The sequence below is a fragment of the Eriocheir sinensis genome, chromosome 19 (genome assembly GCF_024679095.1).
Source record: "Eriocheir sinensis breed Jianghai 21 chromosome 19, ASM2467909v1, whole genome shotgun sequence".
NCBI classification, from domain to species: Eukaryota; Metazoa; Arthropoda; class Malacostraca; order Decapoda; family Varunidae; genus Eriocheir; species Eriocheir sinensis.
In genome coordinates this window covers 799,853-821,991 of record NC_066527.1, presented here as the reverse complement: position 1 = coordinate 821,991, position 22,139 = coordinate 799,853, and the positions used below count along the sequence as shown (strand labels likewise).

Below are 22,139 nucleotides of genomic sequence, written 5' to 3'. Positions count from 1 at the left end.
CCCTTCCCTTCTTTTCCCTTCCCTTCCCTTCCCTTTCCTTCCCTTCCCTTCCCTTCCTTCCCTTCCCTTCTCGTACCCTTCCCTTCTCTTTCACCCCCTTTCCTTCTCTTCCTTTCCCTTCCTTTCCATTCCCATCCTTTCATCCCTTTCCCTTCCCTTCCCCTCCCTTCCCTTTCCTTCCCTTCTCTTACCCTTCCCTTCTCTTTCATCCCCTTTCCTTATCTTCCTTTCCCTTCCTTTCCATTTCCTTCCTTTCATTCCCTTTCCTTCCCTTCCCTTCCCTTCCCTTCCCGTTTAAATATCAGGAGACGAGAGAGATAGAAATAGACAGACAAGCAGACAGACAGACAGACAGACGGAGACAGACAGAGGTGAAATATAGCGTATCATAAATTTGGTCTGCATCATATGGAAGCAAAATATGAGCTTTTCAGACTTAATAAAAGCGTGTAAAAGTGTTTGTAGATTTCCCGTCGACGGCTCCACCCTTTTGCCTTTCCTTTTTCTCTCTTTTCCTTCCCTTTCCCCTCTTCGGTCTTTCCCCTTTTTCCTTCTCTTTCCTTTCCCATCCATTTTCCTCTCCCTTTCCCCTCTTCTTTCTTCCCCCTCTTCCCTTCTCTTTCCCTTCCCATCCATTTTCCTCTCCCTTTCCCTTTTTCTGTCTTTCCCCTTTTTCCTTCTGTTTCCTTTCCCATCCATTTTCCCCTCCCTTTCCCCTCTTCTTCCTTTCCCCTCTTCCCTTCTCTTTCCCTTCCATCCATTTTCCTCTCCCTTTCCCCTCTTCTTTCTTCCCCCTCTTCCCTTCTCTTTCCTTTCCCATCCATTTTCCTCTCCCTTTCCCCTCCTATGTCTTTCCCCTCTTCCCTTTTCTTTCCTTTCCCATCCATTTTCCTCTCCCTTTTCCCTTCCCTACCCCATTCCTTTTCGTCTTTCTCTTACCTCTCTTTTCCTTCCTCTCCACTTCCCGTTTCCTTTCCTTCCTGTTCCTTTCCCTTCCTTCCCTTTCCCATCCCTTCCCTCTCCTTCCCTACCCCCATACATTTCATACATTCCTCCCCTTCCCTTCCCCTCCTCTTCCTTTCCCTTCCTTCCCTTTCCCATCCCTTCCCTCTCCTTCTACCGTCTCTCCCTCTTCTCCCTTCCCTACTCCATACATTTCATATATTCCTCCCCTTCCCTTCCCCTCCTCTTCCTTTTCCCTCCCTTCCTTTCCTCTCTCATTTCCCATATTTTGCGTATATCCCACCCCTTCCCCTCTCTCTCTTTTCCCATTCTTTTTCATATTTCCCTCCCCTTTCTACTCCCTTTCTCTTTCCCCTCCCTTCCATTCATTCCTCCCCTGCTCCTCTCCCCTATTCTCTCTCCCTTTCCCTCCCCTTCCCATCCTTCTCATATATTCCTTCCCTTCCTCCCCCTCCCTCTCTTCCTCCCCTCCCCTATTCTCTCTCCCTTTCCCTCCCCTTCCCATCCTTCTCATGTATCCCTTCCCTTCCTCCCCCTCCCTCTCTCCCTCCCCTTTTAAGCTGGCCATATCGATCTGTAGGACTTTTTCTACATTTTTCTCTTTCTTTCCTTTTTTCGTTCGGTTTTTTTCCGTCATTATCGTCAGCTGCATTAGCGAGACCGTATTGTTTTCGGACGAGCCTGGGACTAATTCCGCACATGAGCGAAATATTTAGCATTCCGAGCATTATTTTTTTTGTTGCTGTTTTTTGCCTCGTCAGGGTGAAGAATGTGATGGTTTTAAAAATCTGTCTGTCTGTTTTCTGTGTGTTTCTTTCTTTTGTTTTCGTTTTGGTATTCCTGCACGTTGACGTAGAGGAAGGAACGAAAGCATGGGACTAAAATATTGCAGGAAGGTTGTTGTTGCATAGCATGACTTGATATTAGAAAAGTCCTGCAAATATCTATAAGGGTCATATTCTTAAACATTTCGGCGCCCCAGCACACATATTTGACAAGGCTTTCGTAGGCGTTCTGAGCATTTCCAGGGGTAGTTTTATGACCCTGGTGGTAGTGTGACCCTTCCTCTGTACCGTGAACCTTAAACAACACTCATGATAACTCGATTGATCCCCTTTTTGACCTTTGGAACGTGTGAGAGGAGGAAACATAGAGAGACGTTTGACAAGGCTTTCGTAGGCGTTGTTGGCATTTCCAGAGCTAGTTTTATGACCCTGGCGGTAGTGTGACCCTTCTTCTGTACCGTGAACCTAAAACAACACTCATGAGAACTCTATTGATCTCTTGTTTGTGTGAGAAGAGGAAGCGTAGAGACGTCTGACAAGGCTTTCGTAGGCGTTCTGAGCATTTCCAGGGGTAGTTTTATGACCCTGGTGGTAGTGTGACCCTTCTTCTGTACCGTGAACCTAAAACAACACCCATGTGAACTCGGTTGATCCCCTGTTTGACCTCTGGAAATAGCTCGTGACGAAATCATCACCATGCTATATAATTTTCCTCCTCAAAACCTCGTAAGCCCTGAAATGTGTGTGAATGTGGGTCTAACAGTCAACTTTCCTCCCCTCGTTAGTTCTTCGCGGGAGCTGGTAGTGTGTGAGAGACAGAAGTACTAATATTCAACCTTCTTCCTCTTCCTCGCCAGGGCCTCGTCGCGGGAGCTGGTAGTGTGCACGTGTGAGAGGCAGAAGTACTAATATTCAACCTTCTTCCCCTTCCTCGCCAGGGCCTCGTCGCGGGAGCTGGTGGTGTGTGAGGCAGAAGTACTAATATTCAACCTTCTTCCTCTTCCTCGCCAGGGCCTCGTCGTGGGAGCTGGTAGTGTGTGAGAGACAGAAGTACTAATATTCAACCTTCTTCCTCTTCCTCGCCAGGGCCTCGTCGTGGGAGCTGGTGGTGTGTGAGAGGCAGAAGTACTAATATTCAACCTTCTTCCTCTTCCTCGCCAGGGCCTCGTCGCGGGAGCTGGTGGTGTGCGACAGGCAGCGCGTGGAGCGGGGCTGCGGCGAGATGCTGTGCCGAATCGGATGTGACTACGGCTTCGTGCTGGACCCCGTCACCGCCTGCCCGCTCTGCCAGTGCCACGACCCATGCCAGGTGGGTGCCAAGCCGGTGTGTGTCTCTCCTCTTTTTTTCTCTCTTCTCCTCTCTTTTATCCTTCTTTCTCTTCTCTTTTCTTCTCTCTTTTCTCTCTTTTCGTTTCTTCTCTCTTCGTTTCATTTTCTTGTTTTCTCTTCTCAGTTCGCTTTTCACTTTTCTCTCCTCTCTTCTCATTTTATCTTCTCTTCTCGTCTCTTTTCATCTCTTCTCTATTCTGTCTATCTATCTAACTACCTATTTATTTATATATATCTATCTATCTATATATGTGCCCCCTATCGATCTGACCTCCACTCAGAGCCCCGGGGCATCTCGGGGCTGGGTGGGGTGTGCGGGGCGGTGCCATTAAAGTTTTCCAGTACCTTAAACAGAGCTCGGGGACTCGAAGCTAAACTCATGATACCAATATATAGGATTAAATATCATAATGACGGTATTCAAAGGACCGCACACCCTCACGCCGAAGGGAAAAGGGGTTCATTGTCCTTAGCCCTTGACACACACACACACACACACACACACACACACACACACACACACACACACACACACACACACAGGACGCTATACTTGGCCCGTGTGTCCGTCAGGGAGGGCGTTATGCCGCGTCAGCCTCCACAACAGCGGGTGTTCAGTGCTTCCATAATGTCCAGGCCACAATAACCGTCACCAGAGAGAGCAACAATACCCCGCGGCGTTTACCCGTCATCCCCCCCACCGCGCGGCGTCCACCCGTGCTCCACCCTCCCGCGCGGCATCCACCCGTCATCCCTCCTGACGAGCGGTGGCGGCCGTCGCGTCACCATCAACACAACACAACACAATGCAATTCCCCCGCGCGTCCACGGAGCTCCCGCACGTCACTCCCTTTGGTCACTCCAGCCGTGTTGGGAGGCGCGAGGCTCATGGACCAGAAAGAGAGAGACGGCGAGGAAGAGAGAGAGAGATGTATGGAGACAGGAACATAGACAGACAGGCAGAGAAAGTGAATATAAGAAAGGACTGGAAGGAGAGGAATGAAAGGAAAGAAAGGAAGGAGAGACAGGGAAACAAGCAAAAACTGGGGAATAGGGAAGAAGAGAGTGAAAGCTATAGAAAGAAAAGAGAAGGAATAGGGGAGGAAGGAGGAGGAGAGGAAGGAAGGAATATAGACTTGAAAGCAGAAAAGAGAAAATAATATAAAGAAAGCAAAACGAGAGAAGGTTAAAAAAAAAGAGAAGGAAGAAAAGAAAGAAAAAGGAGGAAGGAAGAAGAAGAGAGAGGAGGAAAGAAATGAAGAATAGATTTATAGTGTCGCCGGTACAAGACTGACACGTGATAGAAAACAATAGAAAGAAGGAAGAAGAGAGAAGGAATAGGAGAGGAAGGAGGAGGAGAGGAAGGAAGGAAAACAGACATGAAATCAGGGAAGTAAAGAGAAAACACTATAAAGAAAGCAAAACGAGAGAAGGTTAAAAAGAAGATGAAGAAAAGAAAGGAAAAGGAGGAAGGAAAAAGAAGAGAGAAGAAAGAAATGAAGAATAGATTTATAGTGTCGCCGGTACAAGACTGATACGTGTGATAGGAAACAAGAACAGGAAGAGTGAGGCCGCGGTCGGTGTCCATTATTAATACCAAGCCTCCCTTCCCCGCCGAGGACGAGACTTATACAACACCACCCAGATACACGCGAGGCCAAAGACGGGGAGCGGCAATATCCGGCCCGCAGCTTATACTAATATGTCTCACCTCGCTAGTGCTCCTCCTCCTCCTCTGCGCTTCGTCCTCCTCCTCCTCCTCTCGTCATCTTCCTCCTCATCCCCCGCTCGTTATCCTCTTCTTTTTCTTCCTCTACCGCTCCTCCTCCTCCTCCTCCTCTTCCCTTCCTCATCTTCATCTCTCACTTCTCATCCTCATTCCCTGCATCTCCTCCTCCTCCTCGTCTTCGTCTTCCTTTTCCTCCTCCTCCTTCCTCCTTTGTTCTTTATCTTCATCCTTCTCTTCCTTCTCCTCATCTTCCATTCCTTCTTCTCCTCCTTATCCTTCTCCTCCTTCCTTATCCTCCTCCTTTCCTCATTCTCTTCCTCTTCATCTTCCGTTCCTCATCCCCCTTCTCTACCTTCTCCTCCTTTATTTGCCATCTTCATCCTCAACCTCCTCTTCCTTGTTCTCCTCCTCCTTCGCTGTTCGCCTCTACTTCCCGTCCCCACTAACACCATCTTCTACCACCATCACCATAACTTCGCCACCATCATCACTGTCATCATCATCACCTTGTTTTGCGGTTCCTCGGAGTGACATAGCGAAGGTCAGTTTGGTCTTCGTGTGTCTGTTAAATGTCTTTCAACTCGCGGTTACTGTCAGGTCGATTAACACCATCCCTTACTGACGCTATGATGCCTCCCTTCTTCCCTTTCCTTCCATTTCCTCTCTCTGTGGTTTTCCTTCCTTCCTCCCTTTCCTTCTTCAGTCCTCCCCTTCCTTGCCTTCCTCCTCCCTTCTTCCCTTTCCTTCCCTTTCCTCTCTGTGGTTTTCCTTCCTTCCTCCCTTTCCTTGTCTTCCTCCTCCTTTCTCTCTTTCCTTCCCTTTCCTCTCTCTGTGGTTTTCCTTCCTTCCTCCCTTTCCTTGCCTTCCTCCTCCTTTCCCTCTTTCTCTGTCATTTCTCTTCACTCTTTCCCTTTACCTCCCTTTCCCTCCCTTTTCCTCCCATTCCTCTCTCTGTGGTTTTCCTTCCTTCCTCCCTTTCCTTCTCCACTCCTCCCTTTCCTTGCCTTCCTCCTCCTTTCCCTCTTTCTCTGTCATCGCTTTTCACTCTTTCCCTTTACTTCCCTTTCCTCTTTCCCTGCTTTTCCTTCCTTCCTTTCTTTCCTTCCCTCCTTTCCTTCTTCAGTCCTCCCTTTCCTTGCCTTCCTCCTCCTTTCCCTCATTCTCTATCCTTTCTCTTCACCCTATCCTTTCCATATACACTTATACTTCTCCCTCCCTCCTTCTCCTTCTCTTGTCATCCTCATCCTTACTCCACTCCTCCTCCTCCTCCTCCTCCTCCTCCTCCTTCCTCACCTCGCTACCATCACCTCCTCACCCCGCCAGCGCCCTCAACACACTCCTTATCACCCCTCATCCCTACCCTCACCCCCATCGTCACCTGTCCGCTGTCCACAAGAAACGTCGGCCATCCAGCGAACTCAATCCATCTTGGCGGCTTTCCTGCGACGTTCCGGGAAGCCTGACGAACGGCCGCGCCTCGCCACGCTCAGAGCCGCGTCCACTTGGCTCGCTGACGGGTGGTAGCGGCCAGGGTAGCGGCGACGCCTTTAGAGGAAGAGCGTTGTGTTGCCTCTTTGCCGGTGATGAAGTGATATTGGAGCGGGATCCTTCCATGCATGTGTCGCGGCCCGGTAATGCCCCGCAGTAACCTACCCGCGGTGTCGACATTTAAAAAGCGACCCACAGTAAAAGTCAAATTATCCGAGTGGCAGCGGACCGGTCATTAGGATTAACGAGTTGTTGAAATCATTGGGAGGGACCCGTTAAAGTGAAAAATATATGCACATAAGAGAAGGAAAGAAGGAGGGAGGGAGGGAGGAAAAAGAGGAGAGTGGAAAAAGAGGAGAGTGGGAGGGAGGAAGGGCGGAAATTCGGGAGGGAGGAAGGGAAGAAGAAAAGAAGGAAGAGGAAAGGGCAGAAGGAAGGAGGGTGGGAGGAAGGAAGAAAGAAAGAAAGGCATCAAATATTTTCTTACCAGTAATCCGTAGAGGTTCTGAATAGCAATTTTAAGTCGGCAAATATATGTAGAGTAGATCCAAGGGTAATATTTGGTATACTCAATGGAACTCAACCAGGCTTTATGTTTTTCTTTTTATGTTCTTGCCCTGAGTTTTACCCTTGAGAATACCACCGCGAATCTGACGTCTTTGAACCAGCAGTCTCAAAAAAAAAAAATAAACAAGTATTGCCAGAAAGCTTTTATTTGGGATAGAAAAACCGACCTACCTTGTTTTTTATCGTATTTTCATTCTAGTTTTCTTGCCCTGAGTTGTACCATTGAGAACACCACTGCAAATTTGACGTCTTTTAACCAGCGGCCTCAAAAAGAAAAGGATGAAACTCTGAAATATTACCAGGAACCTTTTATTGACGTCTCCTCTGGCCTTTTGTTCTGTTTTCTGTTGTTGGAGCAGCGTATAGGAAGGTTTTTTGCCGTTTTATTTTTTTTTCCCTTGAGCTGCCTCCCTTGCTGTTGAAAAAAGAATTGGGATGGAAAAACTGATCGAGTATCTGTGGAAAGAGATGGACCAGTGTGATGTGCCCAGTGAAGCTCGTAACGCCACAGCCATCTCAAATAAAGAAGAATCAAGCTCTGAAACACCGTCAGAAAGCTATTATTTGACTCTGAAAACCGACTTATATTGCGTGGAATGAGATTGACCAGTGTGATGTGCCCAGTGAAGCTCGTAACGCCACAGCCATCTCAAATAAAGAAGAATCAAGCTCTGAAACACCGTCAGAATGCTATTATTTGACTCGGAAAACCGACTAATATTGCGTGGAATGAGATTGACCAGTGTGATGTGCCCAGTGAAGCTCGTAACGCCACCGCCGTCTCAAATAAGAAGAATTAAGCTTTGAAACACCGTCAGAAAGCCATTATATGACTAGGAAAACGGACTGACTCTATGTGGAAAGAGATGAGCCGATGTGATGTGCCCAGTGAGGCTCGTAACGCCACCGCTTGCACGTCCACCCCTTGCTAGCGCCCAGAGTTCGGCGTGTTCGTGTGTTGAGTGCCGGAAAAGTATGTTGACGGGAAAAACGGTCACTGATGTTTGGTAGTTAGTATCGGTGATGGCCTCGCCGGGTGAGATATTTCACGGTGAGGAAAATATATATTGTTGCTGATTATGTAGCTGGTGACGGTGTGCTTTGCCCCCGGAGCTGAAAAAATAAAAGTAAAATCAGTGAAATTGATGAAATGATAAAATAGTCGATGATGCTCGCTAATTAATGTTGGGAATTGCGTTGTTGTAGTGATTCATGTGATGGGGATTGGGGGAAATTGTCACTGGTGGTAATAATGATAATGATAATGATAATAATAATAATAACAGTAATAATAATAATAATAATAATAATAATAATAATAATAATAATAATAATAATAATAATAATAATAATAAAAATAACAATAACAATGATAAGAAGAAGAAGAAGAAGAAGAAGAAAGAAGAAGAAGAGTATTAAGAAGAAGAAGAAGAAGAGTATTAAGAAGAAGAAGAAGAAGAAGAAGAAGAAGAAGAAGAAGAAGAAGAAGAAAGAAGAAAAGTATTAAGAAGAAGAAGAAGAAGAAGAAGAAGAAGAAGAAGAAGAAGAAGAAGAGTATTAAGAAGAAGAAGAAGAAGAAGAAGAAGAAGAAGAAGAAGAAGATAATGGAGAAAAAGAAAAAGTAAAGAAAAGAAGAAAAAAGAAGAAGAAACAAGAAGAAAGAAAAGAACAAGAACAAAAATAATAATAATAATAATAATAACAATAATAATAATAATAATAATATAATGCGGGAAGGTCACAAAGGAGGAAAGTGCAGCAGAAGTTAGATTGTCATTAATTAAAGAGGAAACAGTTTCGCGAAGGAATGTTGAGGAAGGGAGGGAGGGAGGGAAGAAGGAACAGTGGGAGGGAGGGAATGAGGGAGGGGATGGAAGAAGGAAGAATGGGAGGGAGGGAGGGGATGGAAGAAGGAAGAGTGGGAGGGAGGGAGGGAGGGGGGAAGGGAGGGAAGAAGGGAGAGTGGGAGGGAGAGAAGGAAGGAAGGACGGACGGAAGAAAGGAAGGAGATGGAAATGAAGCAAAGGGGAGAACCAAAGAAATTAAAGAGAGAGGAAGAGAGGGAATGAAAGAGAAGAGAAGGAGGGGGAGGAGAAGGTAATAAAGACGAAAGCAAGAAAGGAGGGAAGGAAATGAAGCAAAGGGGAGAACCAAAGAAATTAAAGAGAGAGGAAGAGAGGGAATAAAAGAGAAGAGAAGGAGGGGGAGGAGAAGGAAATAAAGACGAAGGAAGGAGGGAAGGAAATGAAGCAAAGGGAAGAACTGAAGAAATGGAAGAGAGAAAGGAGGTAAAAAAAGAAGGAAGAGAGGAAAGCAAAAGGAGGAGGAGGAGGAGGAAGAAAGACGAAAGGAAGAAAGGAAGGAAATGAAGGAAAGGAAAGGACTAAAGAAATGGAAGAGAGAAAGGAAGTAAAAAAGAAAGAATGAAGAGAGAAAAGCAAAAGAACGAGGAGGAGGAGGAGGAGGAAAGACGAAAGGAAGAAAGGAAGGAGGGAAGGAAATGAAGAAATGGAAGAGAGGGAGAGAGTGGAAGGAAGGAAGAAAGAAAGGAGGAAGAGAGGGAATAAAAAATAAAGGAGATACACGATTTGCTGAACCACCGCTATTACCACCCCCCTCGTTAGTAGAGCGGGCGAATTTTATTTATAGTGACTTTCCTGAACTGTGACTCTTGCTCGGCCCATGCTGCCCCCCGGTGCTCTGAAGTTAGGGTCGACTGAAGATCCGGACAGCATGTGGGTAATCTTCCGCCACTCCGCGATGGTTGAAAAATTAGCGTATTTCGGTGGGACTCGAACCAACGTGCACGGGTTCACCACGCCGGCCGGGGGGGAGGGGAGGAGAGGAGGAAAGGAAGTGAACTGGAGTAGGAAAAGTGGAAGGAGAGGGGGAGGAGAGGGAGGGGAGGAGGAAGAGTCTGAGAGGGAAGGAGGGGAGCGGGGAGGAGAGAGAGAGGCGAGCAGGCAAGGGAATTGAAGTGTTAATATTTTAGGTTGCACGTATTTCCGTGTTTCCGAGTCTTCTCTCAATATTTTCCCTCCCTGCTCTCTCTCTCTCTCTCTCTCTCTCTCTCTCTCTCTCTCTCTCTCTCTCTCTCTCTCTCTCTCTCTCTCTCTCTCTCTCTCTCTCTCTCTCTCTCTCTCTCTCTCTCGTTATGGCCTTTACTGGGCTAGCAACTGTGTGTGTGTGTGTGTGTGTGTGTGTGTGTGTGTGTGTGTGACGGATGATCGGTTACCTGCATGTCATTTTCCACCTGTGACCGTGTATGCGTCCTTTGTGTGTGTGTGTGTGTGTGTGTGTGTGTGTGTGTGTGTGTGTGTGTGTGTGTGTGTGTGTGTGTGTGTGTGTACTGTTTAGTGTTGTCAGTAAACTATCTATTAATCTATCTATGTTATCTATCTACCTATCTATCTATATCTATTACAATATATACCTGTTCTTTTCATCTCTATTCCTATCTATATTTTTTTCTATTTGTTTACGTATCACTTTGTATCTATCTCCCTTTGTCCATTACTATCCGGGTCTGTGTTCTGCCCTATATATCTATCTATCTCTGTATATCGTTATCTATATATGTCTCCCTATCTATATCTATTTCCCTGTCTTTATCCATCTGTCTATATCAATGTGTCTTCTTCCCCGTCAGGAGGTAGAGTGCCCCGCCAGCCACGTGTGCCAGATGGTGGACATTCCCTGCGTGGACGGCGTGTGCCCGGCGGTGCCCCAGTGCGTGCCAGTCATGGAGGCGTGGTCGGCGCCCGCCTGCCCCCTCGGTGACCCCTACACGCTCCCCGCGACCAACGCAACCCTCGCCTGCAGCCCCCGTGCCCGCGCCCTCGAGTGTCCGCAGGGGTACTCATGCCTGGCGGAGGATTCAGGCGTGGAGGGTGTGTGTTGCCCGAGTCCAGGTGAGTCTCGTATACCTGTTAGGTACTCATTACCTGTTGCTTTTCTTACTCACCATTCCTTCCTTCCTTTTTGCCTGCATGCCTGCCTTTCTTCCTTCCTTCCTTCATTCCTTCCTTCGATAAATCTTCTTGAGTCCCTTTTATTAGTGAGTCTAAGGTCTCACACACACACACACACACACACACACACACACACACACACACACACACACACACACACACACACACACACACACACACACACAGAGTCACCCCTTCCCCCTCCTCCTTCTCCTCCTCCTCCTCTTCCTCCTGCCCCCCTTCGTGCCCGGTTGTCTAGTGTCTGTTGCGTTGGATCGCCTCGGAATTTCATCACCGAAAAGGCCGCGTCGAGTCCTGTCCCCGAGTGGTCGCCTCTCACACTCGGCATTCACGTCAGGCTGGAGCGGCCCCGAGCACCCATTGTGAGCTGACGTGACGCGACAGTGACAGGCGAGGCGGTGCTGCTCTTTGGGTGCTGTGTTGCGTGTGTGGGTGTGTCCTTGCAGTGTGAATAGCCGTGTTAGGTGTTTAGTGACGGAAGGAAGGTTAGACAGGGCGTTGCTTTTGCGGTAATGGAGGTGAGCTGATGGGCTAAATGCGTTACGAGAAGAGACTAAGTGGAGATGTGACAAGAGAGATAATTGTGTTATGAGAAGAGAATAATTGCTTTCGTTTTTCTTATCTTTTCGTTGCAGTCTCTAACTCTTTGTATTAATTAATGTTATTAGCGATGTTATTTTCTTTAGTTTCATACATTAAATTTTCTATATAATTATGTTTTTCTTACTGTTAATCTCTTTTACTCTTGCGTTATATTTTCTTTTTTATTTACATATATATATTTCATCTTTCCTTGTCTTTTCTATCTCTTTCGCATCAGTCATAAACCTTTTCCATTGTTAGAGATTTCATTTTGTCCCTCACGTCAAATTTTCACTACACACTATCCTCACAATCATATTCTTTTCCTTGCGTTATCCATATATTCTTTTCCTTGCTTTATCCCTTACCTTAGAATTCCATTGCACTACATGTTATTCCCGCTGTTATGCTCTTTCACCCTCGCGCTCTGGCGGCGTAACCTTATAAAAGAATTTCCGTGTTCAGCTTCGTAGCACAGCGGCAAAGATTTACCCTCCACCCCCGCCCCCCCCCCCTTCCCCCCCTTCCCCCCCTCGCAGGCCAGACACGGAGGGTTGCATAACAGCTGACAAAAGAAAAATGAAACTCCGAGAAAAATTAATACAAAAAATCACGCGAGAATTCCGGAAAACAAAGATCCATTTATTTCCTCAAGGTCGAGTGAATGTTTTTGTGTTTTTTTTTCTCTGGTATTTGATTAGATTTTGTTTTGTTTTGTTTCTGTTTTAATTATTACAAAGTGTGACGAGTTTCTTATTTTTTCCTTCCTCTCTTCTCTCCTTCCTTTCTTCCTGCCTCCCTTTCCTCCCTTCCTTCCTTCCTTCCTCTCTTCCCTTCTTCCTTACTTCCTTTCTTCTCTTCTTCCTTTCTTCCCGCCTGCCTTTCCTTCCTTCCTTCCTCTCTCCCCTCCTTCCTTACTTCATTTCTTCTCTCCTTCCTTTCTTCCTGCCTGCCTTTCCTCCCTTCCTTCCTTCCTTCCTCTCTCCACTCCTTCCTTCCTTCCTTCTTTCTTTCCTTCTTTCATATCTCTTACTTTGTTTATTAATCTATTTATTTCTTGGTTACTTTCTTTTTTTCTGCTTCCCTTTTCGTTCATTTTTTCCTTCCCTCTTTCCGTCTTTTCATATTTTCATCCCTTCCTTTGTACTCTCTTTTTTCTACGTCTTTCTTCAGCCATTTTTACCTTCCCTCCTTCATTCTCTCATTCTGTTGTTTCTTTGTTATTCTTTTCTGTTATTCTTCGTCCATTTTTTATTCCTTCTCTCCTTCCTTCCTTCCTTCTGTCATGTTTTTCATCCCTGCCTTTATCCTTATTTCCTCTCCTGTTAACATCTATCTATATATCAGAGAGAGAGAGAGAGAGAGAATCTATTATTTGTTTCATTAGTACACTGAAACGTAAAAAAGGAAAGGGGAACATCAGAAGCCACTCGAAACGCCACTCACACCACAAGACATTATTCAAGAGCCTTCAGCTTGACACGCACGGGTTCCGATCCCAAGAGACGCCGAGTCGTTAAAGGGAAATTGTCGGACTCCTCATGCCCTTGGGAACTACCTCGCTACCAGACGCCGCAGACAGACAGACACACACAGACACAGTCGCTCTAAGGTTCATTGTTGCGCTAGGAGGTCTTTCCACAGCCTTCAGTCCTGTTAGCTGCTTCCCACATATATAAAAATTCGTGTTATTCGAAGTTATGATCGTCTAATCTCTGTATTTTTTCTTGTAAATCGTTTATCTTTTTATTTTTTTACTTCTGTTTCGTATTTTCCTCTTAAAATTCTTCCTGTTTATCTTCTTCCATTTCTCTATTTCCGTCTGCTGTATCTTCCTCCTGCTCCTCTTGTTTCTCCTCTTCCCACTACAATTATTCTTCCTCCTTATCTCATATCACCTCCTCTTGCAACTCTTTCCATATCTCATTCTCTTCCTCTTCCGTGTGCCATATCTTCCTCCTGCTCCTCTTGTTTCTCCTCTTCCCACTACAATTATTCTTCCTCCTTATCTCATATCACCTCCTCTTGCAGCTCTTCACATATCTCACTTCCTCTTCCTTAACATTCTCGCTTCGTCCTCTGTGAATACAAACATCCTTCACCTCTACATCTATAGCCAATGAACTCTTACTATGTCTCTTTCTCCTTCCCATCCTCATACTGTTGTTAAGCATAGTATCCCACTTCATCCTGTTCCAATTCCATTACTCTCGACCTCTAAACCTTTATCACACATGTCGTATCTATACTAACCCAACACTCAACGTTTTCTCTACTTATACCTCATGTTGCAACGCTTCTCATATTTCCTCAACCTCGTATTTATAAACTTAACATTCCTCTTCATCGTCTGTGCATATCGTAACCTTTGACTATTATATATACGTCTTGACCCTGTACTAACCTAACCTACCCCGTCTTCTCCTTATCATCTATGCATATCGTAACCTTTGACTTCTATATACACGCCTTGACCCTGTACTAACCTAACCTACCCCGTCTTCTCTTCATCATCTATGCATATCGTAACCCTTGACCTCTAGATACACGCCTGAACTCCATACTAACCTAACCCTCCCCGTCTTCTCTGCCTCTCCCGTGCAGGCGCCAGCAAGAAGCCCGGCCAGTGCCCCTTCCTGGTCCCCGTGCTGAGTGGCTCGTGTGACCTGGAGTGCTCGGACGACTCTCACTGCCTCGGCGACCACAAGTGCTGCAGTAATGGCTGTGGGACGCAGTGCCTTCCGCCCATCATCATGACAGGTGGGTATTGGGAAGGAGAAGAAGATTGAGAGGGAAGGGTAAGGGACTGAGGGGAGCATAGAGTATTGAAGGGGAAGGAGAGGATGTTTAGAGAGGGAGAAAGGAAGATAAAGTAAAAGAGGATTAAAAGGAAGGGAAAGAGAATGAGTGGAACGTAGAAGAAGGTGGGTATTGGTGAGGAAAAGGGGATTGAGAGGGAAGGGGAAGGGATTAAGGGAAGCATAGAGTATTGAAAGGGGAGAAAAGGGATATTGAGAGAGAGAAGGGGAATTGAAAGGGAAGGAAAGGAATTAAGTGGAATATAGAGGATCGAAAGGGAAGGAAAGGAGATATTGAGAGAGAAGATTGGGTGGAATATAGAGGATTGAAGGGTGAGGAAGAGGACATTAAGAGAGAGAAGGAGAGTTAACAGGAAAGGAAAAAGGACTGAGTGGAATATTGAGGAATGAAGTTGAAAAAAAGGGGTGAAGAGGGAAGGAAAAGGGTGAAAAGGGAAGAAAAAGGAATTGAAAGGGAAAGAATAGGAATTGAATGTAGCATAGAAGATTGAAGGGAAAGGAAAAGGAGATTGAGAGAGAGAGAGAGAGAGAGAGAGAGAGAGAGAGAGAGAGAGAGGAGAGCTATTGTCACTTGGAACACCACAAAGGACTATCTGTATACGAGATTGTTGTTGTTGTTTTTGTTTTTTTGTTTTTTTTCATTCCCTTTGTTTCGGATCATTTCGCGCGGCTTTCATTTTTACGCGGAACGAATTGCCTCGCGGTTGAACCCGGCGACGTCAAACAACTAGGTGGGGGGGGAGGGGGAGGGAAGGGGAGGAGGGGGTATGTGGGAGGGGGAGGCGATGTGTGTGTGTGTGTGTGTGTGTGTGTGTGTGTGTGTGTGTGTGTGTGTGTGTGTTGGATAATGTTCACGCCATTCGTTCATTTGTTTTATTTTTCTTCCGTCTTTTCTCTATTTTTTTTTTATTATGCAACTCTTTATTTATCTCTATATATCTACCTGTCTTTGTCTATCTATCTATCTATATCAATATATCTATCTGTTTTTCTCTCATACAAATTGGCATTCACCTCTCCTCTCCTCTATAATCACACTCTCTCACTCACTCAGTACACTCATATCTATCCATTCTTTCACTCACTACCTTATTCTCAGCCTCTCATTTCCTCTACTCACACACGCATCTCTTTTCCTTCAACCCTCAGCCTGCGAGCACCAGCGAACCCTCCTGGAGCACCGCGCGAGGGAGGCCGGAATACCCGCTGGCCGCGTATACCTGCCCGAGTGTGACGCCGAGGGGGCCTTCCTTTCCACCCAGTGCCACCCCGCGACCCTGACCTGCTGGTGTGTCGATACGCAGGGCCAGGAGGTGCCAGGAACGCGCGTCAGCCAGCCCTCACACCCCGACTGCCAGGTGAGGAGAACGAAAAGATAGAGTTGAACGTAGATGATTGAAGAGGAAGGAAAAGAGAGTTGAGAGAGAGAAGGAGGATTGAGAGATAAAGAAAAAGACTTGAGATAGGAGAGATAAGGAATAAGAGGAGGAAGACCCAAGGAAAGAGAACAGTAAGAGATGGAAACAAGAGAGAGAGAGAGAGACTGAAAGAGGGGAGAGAAAGGATTAAACAATGGAAAGCAAGAGAAGGAAGGAAGGAAGGAAGGGAAGGAGAGAGGGAGAGAAAGAGAGGTAGGTGCGAGCAGACAAGGAAATGGTGGAGAAAACAACGGAAGGAAGGGAGAGGGAAACGAAAGAGGAGGAGAGAAGGGGAGCGAGGTGGAAGGGGAACAAGGGAAGTGTGGCTCGCGTGAGTGTCTGATGAACTGTGAAAACTGTCAGACGCACGATGCTGTGTTTGGGTTAGGAGTGATGGATGTGTGTGTGTGGGGGGGGTAGTGGGGGGGAGTGACTCTGTGTGTTTTTAAGTAAGTTTGTTTTAGTTTGTTTGTTTTTTGTGACTTTTATGATTTTGAGTGTTTTATAAAGTGTGTTTGTTTGCTTGTTTGTTTATTTGTGTATTTTGTTTTTGTTTGTTTTCTTCATACTTAAGGTCGTAGTAGTAGTAATAGTAGTAGTAGTCGAAGGGGGAGGAGGAGGAGGAGGAGGAGGAGGAGGAGGAGGAGGAAATATAATAAAAATATCACTAGACCACATCCACAGGGAATAAACACACACACACACACACACACACACACACACACACACACACACACACACACACACACACACACACACACACACACACACACACACACACACACACACACACACACACACACACACAAATATATTTTTTTCCACAAAACAACAAATGGGAATAAATTCGCACACCAGATCAAACAATTTTTTCCCGCCGCTCGCCACATAACAAACCCATTAGTCAACAGCATTATTCGGGAAACACTAAACATTGCCACAACTCTCGCGGGTCAGTTTCCTTTTACCTTGCAGTGAATATTTATCCCATCCCAACCTGACCCCTCTCATTGTTTCCCATCCCATCCTGTGCTATCCCTTTCCTGCTCTTTTCATTCCTTTCCTTCTCATTCTATACCTTTCCTTCCTGTCCCGTCCCATCCCTTCTTTTCCTTTCTTTTCCATTTCTATCCCTTTCCATTCTATCTCTTTCCTTTCCTTCCCTTCCTTTCCCTTTCCTGTCGTTCTCTTCTCATCCCTTTCCTTCCCATCTTATCTATACCTTTCCTTCCTGTCCCGTCCCATCCCGACTTTTCCTTTCTTTTCTATTTCTATCCCTTTCCATTCTATCTCTTTCCTTTCCTTTCCTTTCCCTCCTCTTCTCATCCCTTTCCTTCCTAACTTATCTATACCTTTCCTTCTTGTCCCGTCCCATCCTTTTTTTCCTTTCTTTTTCATTTCTATCCATTTCCTTTCCTTTCCATTCTATCCCTTTCCTTCCCTTCCCATCCTTTCCCCTTCCTTCCCTTCCCGTCGTTTCCCACTCCCTTCCTTTCCCATCCTATCCCTTCCCATCTCATTCCATCCTTTTCCATTCTATCCCTATCTCCTTCCTTCCTATTCCATTCCTTTCCATTTCCATCCCATCCTGTCCCTTTGCTTCCCATCCCACCCCTTCATATCCCTTCCCATATTTTTCCTTCCATTCTTATCCTATCCCTTCCCTTCCCATCCCATCCCATTTCTTTCCCATCCGATCCCATCCCATCCCTTACCTTACCTTACCTTACCTTACCTTCCCTTCCCTTCCTTTCCCTTAACTACCTTCCAGCTTCTAACGTCTTCCCTTCCCATCTCCATCCCTTCCATTTCCTTCACTAACTCCGCTGTTGCTCTCCCCTCCATCAGGCGCCGTTGGTCTGCCCCGCCATGAACTGTGACCTCGCCTGTCTGCACGGCTACAGCCTCGACGCCGCCGGCTGCCCCACGTGCGCCTGCCGCGACCCCTGCGAGGAGGTGACCTGCGCGGCGCCCCTGGAGGAGTGCCGCATCGTCCACGTTGCTTGTGTTGATGAGCCGTGCCCGCCGCTGCCCGTGTGTCTCCCTCGCCTGGAAAACCCCTGTCCGTATGGTAAGTCCCCTTGGTTGTTTTATTTTCCCTTTCTCCGTTTAACTTTTCTCACCTCTCTTGTTCTTCCTCTTCCTCTTGTCATTTTTTACCGTCGTTTTCTTTTCTTCCATTTTCGCTCCTCTACCTGTATTTCTTTCTCCTACTTTCTCTTCCTCTTTTTATTTCATACCTTCGTTTTCTTTTCTTTCATTTTCGCTCCTCTACCTGTATTTCTTTCTCCTACTTTCACTTTTCCTTCCTACTTCTTACCTTTGCAGTCAGTTGCCTTTCTATCCATTCCCTTTCTCTTCTTCTTTCTCTTCCTACTCCTTTTGCATTCATTTCCCTTCCTTCCCTTCTCCTCTCATTTTCTCTCTGTCCCACTCTTTACCTTGCATTCCCTTCCCTTCTTTCTCTTCTTTTCTTTCCCTTCCCGCTCTTAACCTTGCATTCATATTCCTTCCTTTCCTTTCCTTCTCACTCCTTTACATGTCTTCCTTTCTCCTTCTTTATCTTCTCTCTCCTTTCGTATGTTCAGACCTTGGCACTACCCACACACTCACTCCTTCCTCCTCCTCCTTCTTCGCCCTTTGATGCCTGTCTCCTCATTCCACGTTTTAATCCCTCGTGTAGGCTTCTTCCCTCTGTTCCTGCCTAATGATCTCTCGGCGGGGGTTTCGGCGTCGCGTGTAAGGTTTCCGCGCCTCTGTGTACGGTTATCATGGCCTCGTGCTGTGAATTCTCGGTATCTGGGGATGAGTCTGGTTTGGCTTATCTTGGCGTGGTAGGGCCGACCCTGTAGTCTTTGCCATCTTAGCTTCGTGGAAAGTCTTTGTTGCTGTTTTGACTTGCTCTATTCTAACGTTGGGGAAGGACATTTTTTGTGGAATCTTTTTTTTATGTTGATTGACTTTTGTTTATCATTGGGAAAGAAATAGGTTGTGGAGTCATTGTTTTTTATATTAACTAGCTTTTGTTTTGTAATGCCGGGATGTGTTATGTTATAGGTTGTGATTAATGATAGCTTCTTATAATTACTTACAGGCCATCATAGGTATGTAAGTAATTATAAGTAGCTATCATTAATCACAACCATTAACATAACACATCCCGGCATTACAGTTTAACATTGGAGAGAGTAAAACTATAAAGGTTAATGCACGAAGCCCAATGAGAGAGCGCGAAGAGGTAACAAAGGTAAGGTAAGGAAAGGTAATAAATTGATGAATAGGTAATTTGGAAAGTCATCGTCTCTATATTAATCGAGGAGAAGGAAGAGGGTGACTATTTGATAAATCATCACATAAAAACTAAGCAAAAAGATTTGTTTCTAGTATCTCTCTTTCCAACATGGTGGGTGAGGCAACGCTCCCCCTGGCGTATACCTCCATGGATTGACTGATTGATCTCTTTCATTTCCTAACTCTTTCCTTTGTTTCCTTTGCTTTCAATTCTTATTTCTCCCTTCCCGTACCCATTGACTTTTTTTTCATATTACTCTCCTCCCTTCCTTCTTTAATTCTCATTCATCGCTTCCCTTCCCTCACTAACGCCCCCGTCTCCTCCCCGCCAGGCTCTCCTCTGCGCATCAACGGCAGTGAGGTGGAGTGCGGGCCGGAGGGCAGCACGTGTCCCTCCAGCCACAAGTGTCACCTCTCGCCCCTCGGGGAGTACGCCCTCTGCTGCCCCAAGCCACGTGAGTACACCTGCACTTCTTAGACTTTCCACTCTTTATCTCTTTCTCTCTTCCGCTCGTAGGTTTACATGGGACAGTTTCTACATGGCGCACCTTGTCAGGGCATTCATTACACTGTGTTATCATGATAATTTTATCCCCGCGCGGGTGTCCTCATCATCGTGGCATCATGATTTCCTCGCCCGGAATTTCCCTTTCACAGCGGACTGCATTTTAATTGTATGCTAACACCAGATTTCCATAGCGTGTTCAACTTTGCAATTCGCGTTTTGATATTTAACCCATCTGCTCTGAGGCCAAAAATTTAGGCTGGTAAATATGCGTGTGTGTGTGTGTGTGTGTGTGTGTGTGTGTGTGTGTGTGTGTGTGTGTGTGTTCGTTTGCCGCGTTCGTGAGTTGAGAATTATTCGTATCAAACCATTTTTTCTGTTGCTTTTTATACTGGTTATCAGATTTTGTTAAAGAGCTGTTTGTTATAAGGTTTGACGAAGTGAGAATTCTTTATGCTAAACTATACTCTCTTTTTTATATTTGAATAATCTTTTGGGTGTTTAATTGTGAATTTTAAAGTTATTTACACCAATCGTTTTACTTTTTTCTTATATACCTGTTTATTAGATTTACTTAAGCACCATTTATTTTCTGGTCCCACAAAGAATGGATAACGTGCACTAAACTATATTGTTCTCTATATCTAACTAACTTTTATCGCCGCTTTTATAGTTTGGAAATCATTCACACGAACCGTTTTACTTTTTTGGCCGTAATTTCAACTCCACTCGGCGGGGCTGATAATTGTCCTGGCTTTAGTTTACGTGGCTGTTGTGTATTGGAAAATAATCTGTATAAAAAGGTAATATCCTGAATAGAAATTAACTGCTTTGCCTCCATGCACGCGCGGCGATTGGCGGGACGTTGTGTGTGTTGCGTGTGTGTTGTGTGTTGTGTGTGGTGTGTGTGTGTGTGATTCCTACATCCACTTTTAGTATCATGAAAGTCCTTATCTTCAACCTCCCATCATTATGTTACTGTCAGTAGTACTCTAATGATTGATAACCTCCTATGCTAATCCAACTCATCAACTTCCTATGCTAATCCATCCTTCCAACGTCCTATGTCAATCCATCCTTCTAACGCCCTATGTCAATCCATCCTTCTAACGCCCTATGTCAATCCATCCTTCTAACGCCCTATGCATCCCTCATCCCTAGGCGAGGTGTGCTATGACCAGCGGGACTCCGGGTATTGCGAGGGCGCCATCAAGCGGTGGTACTTCAACCCCGAGCAGAACCGTTGCCAGACCTTCCGCTACGGGGGCTGCGGCGGCAACCTCAACAACTTCGAGAGCGAGGAGGAGTGCCTGGCCACCTGCCCGTCCCTCAGCTCCTGCGAGAGGATGCGAGAGAAGAACATCCGCCACGCCGAGAAGAACAAGAAGGTAGTAGGGTGTTTAGAAAGGGTTGTGGATCCTTTAAACGTGTTCCAACCCTTTCTTCCTTTCCTACTTGTCCTCCTTGTCATCTCATTAGGTTTTTACTGTCCTTTTCTTCCTCTTCCTTCCTTCCAATCTCACTCCATCGATTCAGTTTTCGTATTTTACTCGTTTTAACACATTCCAGCCCTTTTCTTAGTCTCCTGTTTGATTCCTTTTCATATCACTGTCTTCTTACTGGCCTGTTTTCACTCTCTCTGTCTTCCATTCTCACCCCATTACCTCCATTTTGATATTTAACACAAGTAACATCAGTTCTACCCTTTTCTGTGTCTACCTTTCGCTCCCTTTTCATCTCACAACCCTTTTACTGTCCTATTCTCTCTCTCCACACATTCCACCCTCATCCCATCACCTCCATTATGATATTTAACTCATTTTAACATATTCTACCCCTTTCTCCGTCTTCTATTCTCACCTTTTCATTTCAATATCCTCTCACTTCCTTATTTTCAATCTACTAATCTTCTTTCCTCACCTCGTCTCCTCTACTCCCTTAGGTGACGTTCATTCCGAAGTGCGAGCGGTCCAGCGGCGCGTGGCTGGCGGAGCAGTGCCTAGAGGAGCTGGGCGTGTGCTGGTGTGTCACGCCCAACGGAGACCAGGTGCCGGGCTCCCTCACGCGCGGCGCCCCTCAGTGTCAAGGCACGGCCAGGGCGGCGAGGAGGATGAGCTTCGACCCCGCCACGCCCACCAATATGAGTGAGTCTTGGGTGGCTGTTGTGCTGGGTTACGATGGGATTGGACAGGTCGGGTTGGTTTGCGGTAGGCTGTGTACGAGTAGTGTTGGGTTGCATTGCTGAGTGTGGAATATATTAGTGAGTAAGTGTGGGTCTGACTGTGCGAGTGCGTGCGCAGAAAGTCAGAGAGAGAGGTGAGATAGAGTAAGAGAAAGAGGGGGGAGAGAAAGGTTTGAGCAATAGGAAATGAGAGAGAGTAGGCTAAGAGATGGAGGTAAGAGAAAAAGGGGGGAGAGAAAGGTTTGAGCAATAGGAAATGAGACAAGAAAGGAATGAAGAAAGGGAGTAAAAGAGACGCCTAGATGTCTAATGAGATCAAGAAAACAAAACAACAAAGCTAGAAATAAGGCGTGGTAGCCAGAAAAGCAACCACGCCCAGAATAACTACGCTTTTTACCCTTTAAAAGACGAACGCAGCACTTTATAATCGCCGCAACACAAACATCTATCTCAACACTAACCGAAGCTCAACCTCACGAACACGTCCCT

The 22,139-nt window shown here is 46.0% G+C and overlaps 1 protein-coding gene across 9 annotated transcripts in view; it reads left to right on the top strand.

Annotated features, from left to right (window-relative positions):
• Positions 1-22,139, top strand: part of LOC127000504 (uncharacterized) — a 195,281-nt gene that overhangs the window by 156,397 nt on the left and 16,745 nt on the right. For all 9 annotated transcript variants that reach the window (XR_007754252.1, XR_007754251.1, XR_007754250.1 and 6 more), the window contains exons 13-20: positions 2,910-3,057; positions 10,511-10,772; positions 14,040-14,195; positions 15,404-15,612; positions 17,521-17,743; positions 19,296-19,418; positions 20,630-20,856; positions 21,411-21,612. Coding sequence is in view for 2 of the 9 variants with exons in the window: in XM_050864233.1 (XP_050720190.1) it covers positions 2,910-3,057; positions 10,511-10,772; positions 14,040-14,195; positions 15,404-15,612; positions 17,521-17,743; positions 19,296-19,418; positions 20,630-20,856; positions 21,411-21,612 (1,550 nt within the window). In the remaining 7 variants the exon portion in view is untranslated. The remainder of the gene's footprint in view (positions 1-2,909; positions 3,058-10,510; positions 10,773-14,039; positions 14,196-15,403; positions 15,613-17,520; positions 17,744-19,295; positions 19,419-20,629; positions 20,857-21,410; positions 21,613-22,139) is intronic.